Raw genomic sequence first — 15,473 nt, forward strand, 5'->3', positions numbered from 1 at the left:
TTTTAGCATCAATATTCATTAGGCAGATTGGTCTATAATTTTCTTTCTTTGTTTTCAGCCTACCTGGTTTAGGTATCAGTACCATGTCTGTGTCTTAAAAGGAATTTGGTAGGACTCCTTCAATCCCTATTTTTTCAAATAGTTTATATAGCATTGGAGTTAGTTGTTCTTTAAATGTTTGGTAGAATTCACATGTAAATCCATCTGGTCCTGGGGATTTTTTCTTAGCGAGTTGGTTAGTAGCTGTTCTATTTCTTTTTCTGAAATGGGACTATTTAGACTATTTATTTCTTCCTCAGTTAATCTGGGCAAGCTGTATTTTTGAAGGTATTCTTCCATTTAATTTAAGTTATCGAATTTATTGGCATAAATTTGAGCAAAGTAGCTCCTAACTATTGTTCTAATTTCCTCTTCATTAGTGGTGAGTTCTCCCTTTTCATTTTTAAGACTTTCAATTTATTTTTCCCCTTTCCTTTTTTTAATCAGATTTACTAAGGGTTTGTCTATTTTGTTGGTTTTTTTCATAGAACCAACTCTTAGTTTTATTAATTCAATAGTTTTTGTACTTTCAATTTTATTAATCTCACCTTTTATTTTTGGTATTTCAAGTTCGTGTTTATCTGGGCGTTTTAAATTTGTTCCTTTTCTAGCATTTTTAGTTGTAAGCTCAATTCGTTGACCTTCTCTTTCTCTATTTTATGCAAGTAGGCCTCTAGAGATATAAAACTTCCCCTTATTACTGCTTTGGCTGTATCCCACACATTTTGGTATGATGTCTCATTATTGTCATTTTCTTGGGTGAAGTTATTAATTATGTCTATGATTTGCTGTTTCACCCAATCATTCTTTAGTATAAGATTAGTTAGTTTCCAATTATTTTTTGGTCTACTTTCTCCTGGCTTTTTATTGAATGTAATTTTCATTGCACTGTGGTCTGAAAAGGATACATTTACTATTTCTGCCTTACTGCATTTGATTTTGAGGTTTTTATGTCCTAGTATATGATCATTTTTCTATAGGTTCCATGAACTGCTGAGAAGAAAGTGTACTCCTTTCTCTCTCCATTTAACTTTCACCAAAGATCTATCATATCATACTTTTCTAGTATTCTATTTACCTCTTTGACTTCTTTCTTATTTATTTTGTGGTTTGATTTATCTAATTCTGAGAGTGCAAGGTTGAGATCTCCCACTATTATAGTTTTGCTTTCTGTTTCTTCTTGCAGCTCTCTTAATTTCTCTTTTAAGAATTTAGATGCTGCACCACTTGGTGTGTATATGTTTAATATTGATACTGCTTCATTATGTATGCTACCCTTTAGCAGAATATAATGCCCTTCCTTATCTCTTTTAATTAGATCAATTTTTGTTTTTGCTTGATCTGAGATGAGGATGGCTACCCCTGCTTTTTTGGCTTCACCTGAAGCATAGTAGATTCTGCTCCACCCTTTTACTTTTTTTTCTGAATGTATCATCCTGTTTCAGTTGTGTTTCCTGTAAACAACATATAGTAGGATTCTGGCTTTTAATCCAGTCTGCTAACTGCTTCCTCTTTATGGGGGAGTTTACCCCATTCACATTTATGGTTAGAATGACCAATTCTATATTGCTTGCCATCCTGTTAACCCCTGCTTATGCTTTTCTCCTTTCCTTCCCTTTTACCACCCTCCCCAGTATTACACTTGTGAGCACCACTTGTTTTTCACAGCCCTCCCTTTTTATTATCCATCCCCCACCTTAAAGTTCCTCTCCCTATTTTACCCTTTTTCCTCACAATTTCTATATTCCCTTTCCCTTAGCTTACTCCTTCCCTCCCACTTTTCAATGAAGTGGAAGAAGTTTCACCATAAATCGAATATGTCTATTGATACACACTATGTCCATTCTCTTCCTTTCTTTCTCTCAGATATAATAGGTTACCTTTGCCTCTTCAGGAGATGTAGTATCACCACTTTACCCTTTTTTAATGATATAATTTCCTTTCCACCTCTAGTTTCTAGGACAAATTATACATATGTTCTTTACATACCTTTATGGCAGAAATATAGTTCTCAAGATTTCTCTTTATCTTTTTAGAAATCTCTTGAGTTCTGTATTTGAAGATCAAACATTTTGTGTAGATCTGTTTTTTTTTTTAATCGAAAATAGATGGAATTCATTTACTTCATTAAATGCCCATCTTCCCTGGAAAACAATGCTCATTTTTGCTGGGTAAGTTATTCTTGGCTGCATACCAAATTCCTTAGCCTTTTGGAATATCATGTTCCAGGCCCTTCGTTCTTTTAATGTGGATGCTGCTAGATCCTGGGTTATCCTTATTGTGCCTCCTCCATATCTGAATTGCTTTTTTCTAGCAGCTTCCAATATTTTTTCCTTTGTCTGATGGTTCTTGAGCTTAGCCACTATATTTCTTGGTGTTTTGATTTTAGGGTCCCTTTCAGTAGGTGGTCGATTGAGTTTTTTTAATGTCTATATTTACCCTCTATTTCTAAAATGTCTGGACAGTTCTCTTTGATAATTTTATGGAAAATAGTGTCCAGGCTCTTTTCTCCCTCACATTTTTCAGGGAGTCTGATTATTCTCAAATTGTCTCTCCTGGATCTGTTTTCCAGATCTGTTGTCTGTCCAATAAGGTACTTGACATTGTTTTCAATTGGTTCGTTTTTCTGATTTTGCTTGACTACTTCTTGGTTTCTTCTTGAGTCATTCCTTTCTACTTGTTCAAGTCTAATTTTCAATGTATTTTCTTCACTCACTTTTTTAATAATCTTTTTGTAATTGTCCAATTGTGTTTTTAAGTGAATTTTTTGCTTCTATGAAATTTTTTCCATTTCATCCATTTTATTTATTAGAGAGCTGTTTTCTTTTTCCAACTCACTAATTTTATTTATCAATGATTTGATCTCTTTATCCACTCTGGATGACTTCTCCAGACTCTCTTGTCAAGCTTCCCTTTCCTTTTCCCATTTCTCTTTATGCTCTCTTTTGAGAGCCTTTTTGATTTCCTCTATGAGAGTTTTGTGTATTGAGGAGCAGATCATATCCCCCTTAAGGAATTCCTCTGGAGACAGTCTGCTTTTAGTCTCCTCAGGGTTTGCAGTCTGCTCTCTATCCATACAGAAGCAGTCACTGGTTAGAGCCCTTTTAAATTTTTTGTTCATTTTGTCAGAGCTGGAATCTATGAAAACAAATTGACAAGAGAATCAATTGGTCTATTTTGCTGGGGGGGGGGGGGAATGGGATTGGATGGTATTACTGAGCTTCCTCTACAGACTGTGGGAGACAGAACCAAGGCCCTAACAGGACAGCATGGCTTCACTGCGTCTGTGCTCTGAGGCTCTGAAAACGTGCTGAGTCACTCTACATGGGGGTGGGGGTGGCTGGGTCCGAGAGATGCTAGCTTTCCAGGGTTTTATTCTTTACCTCCAGTGTTTACACCTTCTCTGCTGCTCCTGGCTTGCTCCCAAGAGGGAACATCCACACTGGGGTAAAGGTCATTTCGTAGAAAGGGAAGAGATCGCCTTCCTCCCCCCTCTGTTCTGAGCAGTGTGACCTGCCTGCCTTGCTCTCTCTGCTTGCCCTCAGTCTGCACCCAATCTGTTTGTCCCCTCCCCCAAGCAAACAAAGACTTTCTCTGGTGAATTTCAAGGATGTCTTCTGTTGGTGATTATTTGTGGTTTTTTTTTTTTCCTGAACAAGCATTAATTCCGAGGCTTGTCATTAAATAAATTCTGAGAGAAAACGCGGAGCTCAAGCAGCTGTCTGCCTCCTTGCTGTCATCTTGGCTGGAAGTCCCCAATTTGGACATGCTCCTTTTCAATATTTAGGATATGAAGCATACCCTAACGTGCTTACAGTACAAAAACTTTCCTTAAGAACAGAGAAGCTAAACAGCTTAAAAGACTTTCAGAAATCGGTAGGAGATATCCAATGGATATGTCCAGTGTTAGGCTTGACTACCTGTCAATTGCAACCATTAAATGACATTTTAAGGAGAGAAAATGCTTTAGACTCACTATGCCAGCTTACACAATAAGCTCAAGAGGTTTTGAGAGAAATTGAACTGGCTTTATTCAATGTAGTTGAAAGAGTCACTCAAAAACCCTTAGAAATATCAGTTTTTGCTACACAAGAGGCACCCACAGCAGTCCTTCATCAAGGAGACAGTGTGATAGAGTGGGTGAACCTCCCAGCACAACCAGAACAAAGCCTTACTCCTTACCCAGTGCTTGTGGCTCGAATTTTATTAAAGGCCATTAAGTGAGCAGTACAATTATCTGGGATAAGACCTGACAAGAGATACACCTTTTAAACTAATGCACAAGTTAATGTGTGCTGAAAAACCATCCCAGAGTGGCAAATTTTACTGGCCATGGCTCCAACTTTTACACACGGGTCTCCATTAAAGATAACCAGACTGTTAGATAATTGGCGATGGATTCTTGAATAAAAGGTTTCTAAAGTTCCTCTTAAAGGACCAACTATCTTTACAGATGCATCTAAACATAATATTTGTGCTGTATACTCTCATGAGTTAACTATAAAAAAAGAAGTCAGAACTCATTTTCAGTCCACTCAGCCCTTAAATATCTTGGTATGATTGATAACATCATTACAGCACACTAAGTATGAGCCAAGTAGAGAACCATTATATCATCACATCACACTGAGCAAGTGCTAACTATAAGCACCCTGCCTTATGTAAATGCCTCTTACTCTAAGTATGCCTTGCTTCAAGTAGAACATAGGTGGTCACGCCCTCCTTGACTTCTTAGGAAAGGTGAGAGCACCAAAGGGAGATGGGGAGCTAAACCAGACATTGTCAGCAGGTTCCCTCTGGGCTGAAGGGTCTTATATCTTACCCAGAGTTCCCCCACTATCTGTGCCTACATCAAAGTATTTATAACAACCTTTTTTTTTTTTTTTTTTTAGTGGTGATTGAAAAAAGCCCAAAAAGTAAACTAGATGGCTGTATAAATTGTGATAAATGATGTGATGGAGCACTATTGCATTGAAAGAAAAGAAGAAATACATTATTTCAAAGAGAAATAGAAGGATTCATATGAGCTGATGTAGAGTGAAGTAAGCAGAATCAGGAGTACAATTTATATCATGATATCAATATTATAAAAAATAGTTTTGAAGACTTTTAAAAACTCATTATGAATGAAATGAGCAGAACCAGAAAAAAATTATATGCTGTCAATACTGAAAAAAGGAACACCTTTGAAAGTTGTAATGGCTGTGATCAATACATTGACTGTCCATGATACTAGAGGGCTGATGAGGGAACATGCTATTTACCATCTCGACAGAGTAGCAATAATTTCTGTGTGCAAAAATAGATGAGAGACTTTGTTTTGCTTGACTTCACATACTTTTTAAAAAGAATTTATTTTCAATTCTTTGTTTTTGACTAAGTGGGAAGAGAGGGAGGTTATTGCATTATTCAAATTTTTTATGTTTTTTCTGTCCTTATATAAATTCTTCTCCTGATTCACTTCACTCTTTGTCTGGTCATACTACTCAGGATTTTCAGAAATCACTTCATTGTAATTTTATACAGAATAATAATATTCTATTACCTTCACTCACCACGATTTATTCGGCCATTTTCCAATTATCTAAGAGAAAATCTTAGGTACTCCACCCTACTGAATGCCGATTCTTTATTTTTCTCCCTCTCCGCCTTTTAATAATCTATTTCCTTACCAGGAAGTTTATTTTGCTTGTAACCATTCTCTTTCTAAGGTTATTCTCTCCCTTGACATCCAGCTCTTCCTAATTTGTTTCCCTGTTGAACTTGATGTACATCAATGCATACAATGTCTTGCACATCATTGTAAACACATGTCTTTACATGTTCAGTCCTCCTTTGTCTATTTAAGATAAGAGTTAGGGGTCATCTGATACTCCTCTCAAATTTAAAATCTAACGTTAGCCACTTATGATATAACTCAAGGCCAGTCACTTTACCTCTTTTTGCTTCAGTTACAGCATCTACTTCCCAGGGGTGTTGTAATAATCAAATGAGATAATATTTGTAAAGTACTTAGCAAAGTGCCTGGCCCATAGTAGATGCTTAATAAACATTTGTTCCCTCCCCTTCTTATTTTAAGTAAGATATTAACAAGTTTTGTATAATCTCAAACCTAGTTTTTCAACATTTGAACAGCTTTATTCTGGATACTGGAAGTATTTTATTTTATTTTATTTTTTGAAAATGGCAACTCTGGATTTTGGCTATGACATTCTAGCCTTTTTGGATTCCTTTCAGGAGGTGATAGATGATTCTTCCAAAATTGCCTAGTTCTAATATATCTGGATGATTTTCATTTATTTCTTGAAATACTGGCATCAAAACTTTTTTTAAAAAATGATTTTCATGGAGTTCAATAATTCTTAAATTATACTTCGACTTTTAAAAAGATCAGTTATTTTTATATCAACTATTACATTTTCTTCCATATCTTCAACCTCTTGATTTTGATATACTATTTCTTGCTATTTCATGGAATCACTGATTTCAATTTGGTCTGTCAGGAAATTCATTTCTTGGGCAATTCATTTAGCATTTTTTCTTATAAGCTACTCATTGTTCCATTTTTCCCTTCTAAAACTTTCAGTTTTTATCTCTTCTTCTTATATCTGGGTATCAACGAAGTACTTGTGCAGAATATAACCAAGTCAAAAAAAAACAGTCTGGAGCTTTTTCAGAGGAGCCCTCTATGCTTGCTGCCTCTTGCCATATAGCACTACACATGTCCCAACTCTGGTCATACTGGGAGATTATCCTATACTGATACTGACTTTGGTAGAAGGGCCTCTTTATATTGCTCCAGGTTGACTTTTTATGCAGTTCTGGGATAGAAGAAGCCACTTATAATTTCTCATTGGGCTTCTTCATTATTAAACTTGTCATGAGTTCCAGAGTTTTGATGAAATAGGTACATGAGTTGGATGATTTGGCTCCAACTTAGGCAGCCATCTTGACAGAATCCATGGCACTTTTTCAAAGCAAATATTGGTAGTAATATATGTGATGCTACTTATTATAATCATACTTGAATTCTGAGGTTAAGGTATGCAATGAATTGTGTAACTCATTGTTTTAGATATAAAAAGAAAGACTTTCTTAACAAATTTGAAAAAGTGCTGAAATTTTAATACTAGAATCAGATAGGTATATTCTAAGTTATGCAGTAAGTAGGCTATGTGATATACTAGAAAGAACACTGAACTTTGAGTTAAAAAAAATAGAAGCTTCAATTCCTCCCTCTGACACTTCCTAGCTATGTGAATACATGCAAGTCTTTTAAACTCTCTCAAGCAACAGTTTTCTCACCTGTAACATAGGAACAATAATCTGTGCAATAGTTGTCTAACAGGGTTATTGTTAGGAAAGCACTTTGTAAATTTTAAAGCCTTAGATAAACATGAGCTGCTACTTCTCAGGAGCCTACAAATGGATTATCTGAAATAGCCTGGAAACTTTTCTTCTAGATCTACCTGATTCCTAGGTTGAGGACAGTATAAATAACTTAAATTAAAAAAAGAAAGTGTGCTTCCAATAAAGGGGCTGTGACCTAGTGTCTCAAAGGATACTTTAGGTGGAAAGAGAAATTATTTTAAAATAATCTGTGATTCTTCTCCTCCTCATTAGCATGAATAATCAGTAACAAAATTATTTCATATCATGCTATTTTCTGATTCTAAATGAAGCCTTGAAGGGAATTCTTGTTTTCCTACAAGAACCATCAACTCGGAAGCCATCCCTTCCTTAAAACTTTTTTTCCCCCCCCCAGCTAGAAGTAATCCTTCCCTTTTCAAATTTCTCAGGTTATTCTGTTTCAACTCTCCTATATATCTACTGAATTATTACTTGTATTAGAGTTATGAGTATACTTATCTTACTTGTCTCTACCCCAAAGATGATAAATTTCTCAAGGGAAAGTCTGTGTCATTTATCTCCAATGTTCAGCAGAGTGCCTTTCATGTAGTAGATATTTCATAACAATTTCTTGAAGGGATTGGCAAAGAAGGCATCAAATGTGAGTATAATTGGAAAGGAAGTGGGCCAGCCATAGACCCAGAGTGATGGATAACAGACCAGGTGCTCCAATGTGTTCTCCAGTTCACTAGAGAAATCCTTCTATAGTGTATTTTTGCAAAGACAATGATAAAAACTGTACAGATTAGAAAATATCTAGGGGTTATAATTTGTACTAGTAGAAAGAGTATTTATTGTACCAATAAAATCATGAGTCTGTCATCATACCTAAGATAAATTAAAATAAATATTAAAAAGTCACAGGGAATTGGATTATAAAGAAATCCTTTTTCTTCTTCCTATGCAAGGAAATGACTTTCTTTTTCTATTATTGAGAAACGACCCAGACTCAGAAAGTATGTGTCTCTGAGGCACTAGAAAACAAATGAAAATGGAATCACCAGTGTAAGCAGGGGAGAAACACTATGCAGAAATCAAAATAAGGTCCACTGAATCTTTATTCATGTTGTTACATTTTGCATGAGTCTAATGCCAATGAGGACCTGACTGGATGGATGTAATTATACAAACACACTTCCTATTTGAGGCAAATGTTATTTTCAATGACATTAATGCAATAGGCACCTCAAACAAGACTTTGCTTGGGATGTTTTCCTTTCAAGTTTATATAGAGACTTCTTAGTAGATCATTACAACCAGCTTTACTATATAAAGCATTATCCATTGTCTTAAAATATGCTGTTTACTTTAATGCTTTCGTGCAACAAGAAACAAAAATGGATTGATGGATTGTGCATTCTTTCCAGGTTAAATGAAGCAACAATTACATAAATTTATACTTTTTTTCAAGAGTTAAGAAATATTATTTGTGATATTGGTTCTGAATAAAGAAGCCTTCAATACACAATGAATGAAGTGAATTCCAAAATGAAGGTGATGTTTCCATTCTGCTTACATAAAAATACATTTGTCAACTTAGAGATGGAGGTCTCTGTCTTCTTTTCTAGAATTTTGTCAGCTGTGCTGCTAACAGCTGTTGGAGGATGTAAGAGGGAAGATGGATGTTCACTGGAGAGACAACTCAATTTCTTCATGCTGGACTTTAATCTCATTCCGATTTAGGTCTCTCTTTACATTCTTCCATACCTAGAAATACAGGCAAAAAGGTTTTTGGGTTTTTTGAGTATTCAGAAAAATAAGCATCAGGAGGCAATTTGCTATGGTGCATAGGACACTGGCTTAAGATCCAGAGAGCTTGAATTCAGGTCTTGGTTTTTGCTATATTTACTACCTGTATGATCCTGGACAAGTTATGTCAAACGCAGAGGCTTAGTCTCTGCATCTGACAAAGGAGAATAATAATACCTGACCTCTTTACCTTACAAGGTTTCTGTGAAGATCCTATTAAAGGATGTACATTGTAAGTCAGAAAGTATTGTTTCAGTGTGAACTATTGTTATCTCTTTAATTCATTTTCTTCTTTTTTCTCTATGCAAGGAAGGAAAGGAAAGCCATCTGCCATGCTGATCTCAGTGTTCTCCCAAAATTAACTTGGTGACCTCCCTCCCCACCCTTTTCTTGAATTAGGCAGGGCTCTGCATCTCATGGCACACCCTGAATCCTACTGCTTCAGGGAGGGAGAACCTCAAGCTGATGCTTGAGCAATGAGGTGTTTGCAGAAATGCAAAGCAGATTGCCTTGTAGCAATGGGAGAAATATCCCATGAGTTTCAGAAGAGGCATCTCCTTGGCTATATTTTATTGTCCCTACTCAGGGGAAAGTCTTTGGACTTAAAAAAAAATTCCAAATATTGTTTTCTTTTTTTTTTTTTTTTTCAGAAAAACCATGGCTTCCCTAAATTGCTTCTTTCTCTACTCTTTTAGTGTGTATTCTTTTAAACTAATGCTCCTTTTCTAATTCTACATACAGGTAGAAAGTTTTCCTTTGAGGGAGGGGGGACTTGTCTGGGTATCTTAAGCGTCAGCACCTGTTATTGAAAAGAGTTTGAATTGGGGAATAAGTTTAATTTTCCTGGCCACAAAAATGTTCAAATCATTCATATGCTTGTTCTTGAGTAATGAATTAATGTTACAATCTGGTAAATGCTCCCTAATTGGCCTTTCCTTTTCTCCTGGGTCTTCTGGTGCCAAACATCTCACAGACTGTTTTAAAAAACAACAAAACAACCAAAAAACCAAAAATAAAAACAAAACCCCAGGAAACTTTCTTTTGGAGATTTCTGAGATAGCTGTGTAGGGAAGTTCCTAATAGATCACAGATTTAGAATTGGAAAGAAACTTGGAGAAAATCTAATCTAACTTCCTGAAAACTGAGATTCCTTAGGTGTGAAGTGACAGGCTCTAGGTCTCATAAGTACAAATGGCAGATCTAAGAATGAACTCTAAATTCCACATTCCACGTTCAATGAGGATTTGAATCCAGGTCTTCTAACTCACAATCTAACATTCCTTCTCTTGCCAGCAGTGTCTGGGTGGGTGGATAGTGACAGTGGAGGTGGCAAGAAAAGAGATATTAAGTAATACACATGATGGCCAAAAGGCAAAGCTGGGGATATTAAGTAACTAAATTCTCCTTAGAGATGGGACATAAAGATAAGATCTAAATCACAAAACACATCAAGAATGCCATATCCCTGCCATTCCCCCCCTCCCCTCCCTGGTAGTGGTAGGTATATCATCACTGGAATGGGTGTGAAAGGAAGGACATTCTTGTAAGTTCAATAGTTTTTTTTTGTACTGCCAAGGCCTTGCAGATAGCTAACTCCTAACATCTTTGCCAGAGGGCTTATTTGAAAGCATATCAAGTAGAACATCCAGATGGAAGAGTGAGGATCTTCATGTAAAATCCCATTTTGAAGTGAAAAATTCTCTAGCTGTTGCCAGAACTTAAAATATAGTGATGGGTGTGACCATTCATGAAGTAGCCATAGGCAGAAGTTGGAAAAAACCACAAACAAAGATTGAACTCCAGATCAGCACCCTTGACTCAGGGGATTGCTCCCAAGCCAGCCTTACATTCCATTCTTCCTTTGGGACCCTTTCCAGGAGCTAACTAAAGCAGTATTCTTCTTCTTCTTCTTCTTCTTTTTTTTTTAAAAGGTTCTTTCCTCCAAAGTATTCAGTTACAGATGGAGTTATTTGGCACTAATATTGGAATCTTCAAAACTGGGGGAGGAGGACAGAGGTGTTTCACTGACCCAAAGAAAGAGCAAACTCTTCCCCACCTATTATGGTTTGGCAGCTTAGGATGGAAGGGAGGGAAAACAAAACAAAACAAAACAAAACAAAAAACAGTCAGCTATAAACTTTTTTTTTTTTAAAAATTTGAGGAACACTGATAGCTCCATAGACAGAAAACATTCTGTCAAAAATTTTGGAGTGGAGCCCCCTATCTTCTTATGTATGAAGGGGAAGAGAAGAAGACAGGAAGCATGTTATTCACACCTTTACTCCCCACGAAGACTTCTACATGGCTGCCACATTTCTGTATTTTTTGGGAGATATAAATCTGGTTGGGGACATAGCTGGGAGTATAAAACTAGAGGGAGTATGGTTCTGCTGTGACATGCCTGATTCTACATGCCTGATGCCCGTGGGGCCTTCTTCCTTGTTCCACCAGACCCAGGTTTCTGGAACACTGATTTTTCTGTACAGAGCAAGTCTTACCTTACATGAATCTAACCCCCTTGGAGAGTCTCTATAGGTGGAAGGGCGGGTTTATTCAACTTCAAATATAGAAGAACTCAGGTTAAAGCATGCATACATATGCACATCCACAGCCATACATGCATAAACACAAACTCAACAAAGTCATCTCAGGTTAGATTTTTAATCAAATTTTTAAAATGCTATTTTTAGGATTCACTTAATAAGTACATCTTGTTCATGTTTCATGCTGGATTGGTCTATTTTTCTGGTTTAATTCTGTCCCAAGTTTTCAGGAAAAATCAAACCAAATCAAACCAAAAACAGGAATCCTGCTGAAATGTGCTGGTGTGATAAAAAATTAATAGACTGGGAATTGAGTCATTTGGTTCTGAAACTTATTCCCTCTTTTATAAATAATCTAGGGTTAGACCAGAGGCAGTGTGGTAAAAAGGGTGGTGTGAGAGGAGCTGAGTTCCAATCCCAGCTCTGATTGTGACCTTAGACAACCTTGAGATATCCTTTAAGGCAACTTCACTATCCTACCAAAATACAAGAGGTACCAAAACAAGGTTGCTTGGGTGCTATCACTGAAAAGTTGGCTTTGGTGGCAGTCATACTGACAACATTTAAGTGTGATAGTAGCTATCATGGGGCAATCCCACATTTCACCGAAGGCTGTTGTTTAACCTGGGGCTTGAGGTTCCTTTTGTTTTTAATTATAACATGCATTCCCAACTTGACAAAGCATATGTTCTTAAGTCAAGCTGCCTAGACTGTCCAAAGGATGGGAAGGATGATGGAAAAATTGGAAGATGCCAATTTTGGAATCAATTGTATTCCTCTAAGTAAAATGAAAGGATAGAAATGGATTACCTCCAAAAGTTCCATCTAACTCTAAATTTCTAATCCTGAAATAAATTCCGTGACTTCTTCAAAGATTATATAACTTTGCAATTTGACCTTGAAGTGGAGGTAAGGCTTTACTGATGAATGATTAACAACTAATTCTCCAAAGAAAACCAAACCAAAAACAAACCAGTATCATGATACACTTTTAAATTTAATCTATATTATTAACATTTTCTCCATCACTTTCTTAATTCCAGACAATCATCATCATCATCATCATCATCATCATCAACAATAACAAAATGAACCCTTATTTGTAACATTGCTGATTTCTGACACACTATTCAAATTGAAAATTTAACAACTTGTTCCCCAGTTTGAATTGGATCATACCCTTGAATGTAGTTAAATGGCTAGCAGCATCAAGTAAAAGAGTAGCAAAGGGTTCATAGGTAGTTTTTGAATAATAGAAAGTTGATTTGATTGCCTTAAATCTAAATACTGACTTTTTCCTAAGAAGCTCTAAACACATGTATTTTCATTCTATTCTCAAAATATCCTGTGAAGTAAATGAAGGATTATTAGTTTCATTTTAAAGAAGGAACAACTATCAAATCACTTACCTTAGGCCACACAATTAGTATCAGTGTAGCAAAAAGAATGCTAGCTTTGGTCAGAAGATTGGGTTTATATCTCACTTCTCGTAATGATTATGTATCACCTTGAGCAAGTAATTTAACCATTCTAGGATTCTGATCCTTCATTGGTAAAAAGAAGGGGTTAGATTAGATGATCTCATAAATCCTTTCACACTCTGAATCTATTATTCTAGTTTAAATTTTTTTTTAAGCTCTGGTCCTATGACCAGGTTCTACATTATAGACCAGTTAGCTCAAGTGTGTGGTGTCTAACAGACTATTTAGTAGCAAGACTAAACAGATCTAAGGAAAGAGAAACTTGCAAAGATCCCTGTGCTATATAATCCTGGCTTCCTTCTACCTTTATGCATACAACTCTAGAATCCAGAGTCTACTTGCAGTATTCACTAAGGTATGATTTATTTTAGGTATCCCTGAGCTTCTTCCTGGATGAAGCCCACAGATCTTCAGAGTTTAGTATTTTGGTTAAAAATAACTACCGAAACCACCCACCACCAAGCAAGCCCAAATCAGGTTTGAAAATAAATCTTGCTGTTGGATGTGCTTTCGATGTGGACTGAAACTGTCGAGGATCTGTGCTGCTGCTTTTTCCATCTTCCAATTTTTACATCATTCTATAGAGCCTTGGGATAAACTGAGCAGTTTGGCTAAGAGTATATGCCTTGCCAAGTCGGGAAGCAAGCTATAAATAGAAACAAAAGGCACATCAAACCTCAGATTACTGACAGTCTTTAATGAATACAGGATTGTTCCTTGATGGTCCTCATCAAATTTAAAAGCTAGATAGATATGACTGCCAAGGAACTTTGTGGTTTTGTGTCTTATGCTTCTGGTAGAACAAGGAAGCCTCATTCAAGGTTATCTCACCCAAATAAATGGTTCTGTAAAGACTACATTTATGAGAGTATAGGTCTTAAGTGGAATGAATTTGTTGGAGTAAATAACCATTTTGTTTAGGGTTGACCTTATGACATTAAAAAATAAGAATTCAAAGGATCATATCAAACAACCTTCCCCTTTAATACTTCATTTTCTGCTAATAACATCCCTATCTATAGGCTGAAGCTTCTTTCCTGCTAGTTTTTTAATGGCTAATACCTGGCAGTATCAAGTGAGTAGTAAACCTTTCAGACAACTGCCAGCAGCTCTTAAATTAGGGTTGGTAGCTATGAAAATGAAATACTATTCATAGGCAATTGCATGTATCTTGGAAGACATTTAATTCACTTGTGGATTTATTTTATTTTATTTGTTAATGATGAAGGAAGAAATAATCTGCAGTGAAATTCTACTTTGGCTACATTATTTTTTCAGAAAGCAAGTTCTGTTGATTAATGCTCTCCTGAACAATACTTACTCCTTTGAGTATCCCAGATGTAGTTGTTCAAAACTTCTCCCAACAGGTACAAAAGGTTCATTAACACAGTGGCGATCCCAAAGAAGGCTATTTTGGCTCCTGGGCCAATGTGTTCCAAGAGAGGGTACACCCAAATCCCTGTTACATGATGCACCCAACACACCCTGAAATGGAATCAGAAAGAAGATAAATCCAGGAATTTCTATCATGGTAGTTTCTTTTTCTTTTCAACTTTTCTTTTTCTTCTGTTTTAGGTCTTATTTTTTAAAAAATTATTATTTATGTTTTTAACATTCTTTTCGTTTTAAATTTTGAGTTCCAAATTCTCTCTCTCCCTCTCACCCTTCCCCCTCCCACTAAGTAAGCAAGCAAAAGGATATCCATTATACATGTGAAATCATGCAAAACATTTTCATGGCAGTTTCAAAGCTGATTTTGTCCCTATTTGGGTACTGCTTAACCCCATTCTCTCCCCAGACTGCAAATCTCAAGCTAAATTGGCCTCTGCTGCCCAGGGGTGACTCCAAACACTGTTGGATTTAATGGAATTATTATATTTTTGTTATTATAGAGGCTACTTAATCTGGTCTTTACACATTAAAACAACACAGGCACCAGCCAAGTACATTCTATTCATCTGTGTTTGAGATAAAATCCTTGGCTTCTGTGACAGTTCTCCTGAAGAGAGGCTTTTTAAATTTATACCAGTTCATGATTCTGAAGAAGCTAAATTAGCAAAAATTTTTTTTGGTTGGGGGTATGAATAGGGACAATCACTGAAACCATGACTGTATTGGCAAAGAGATCTCCAAGTGAGAAAATTACCTGCACCTTACACAAGGCAATTTTTCTATCATTTTGATTTGTACCATGAGAGAGAAAAAGATTTGAGGAGTGTCACCAAAATGAAATCTGTGAAAGAACTAGGAC

At 36.2% G+C, this 15,473-nt stretch overlaps 1 protein-coding gene and 1 long non-coding RNA gene across 3 annotated transcripts in view; one reads left to right on the top strand and one right to left on the bottom strand.

The window, feature by feature from the left end:
- The window catches only part of LOC141565904 (uncharacterized), a 145,412-nt gene that overhangs the window by 64,720 nt on the left and 65,219 nt on the right, over positions 1–15,473 (top strand). The gene's annotated exons all lie outside the window — the stretch shown is intronic.
- The window catches only part of AIG1 (androgen induced 1), a 338,507-nt gene continuing 331,523 nt past the window's right edge, over positions 8,490–15,473 (bottom strand). The window contains exons 5-6 of one of the 2 annotated variants that reach the window (XM_074309655.1): positions 14,544–14,707; positions 8,490–9,156 (exon numbers count right to left, since the gene is read on the bottom strand). In XM_074309655.1, coding sequence (XP_074165756.1) covers positions 9,119–9,156; positions 14,544–14,707 — 202 coding nt within the window. In that variant the 3' untranslated portion in view covers positions 8,490–9,118. Of the gene's footprint in view, positions 9,157–12,719; positions 13,869–14,543; positions 14,708–15,473 lie in introns of those variants that run through there. The other variant, XM_074309657.1, reaches the window with a different exon arrangement.

Source organism: Sminthopsis crassicaudata, chromosome 4 (assembly GCF_048593235.1).
Source record: "Sminthopsis crassicaudata isolate SCR6 chromosome 4, ASM4859323v1, whole genome shotgun sequence".
NCBI classification, from domain to species: domain Eukaryota; kingdom Metazoa; phylum Chordata; class Mammalia; order Dasyuromorphia; family Dasyuridae; genus Sminthopsis; species Sminthopsis crassicaudata.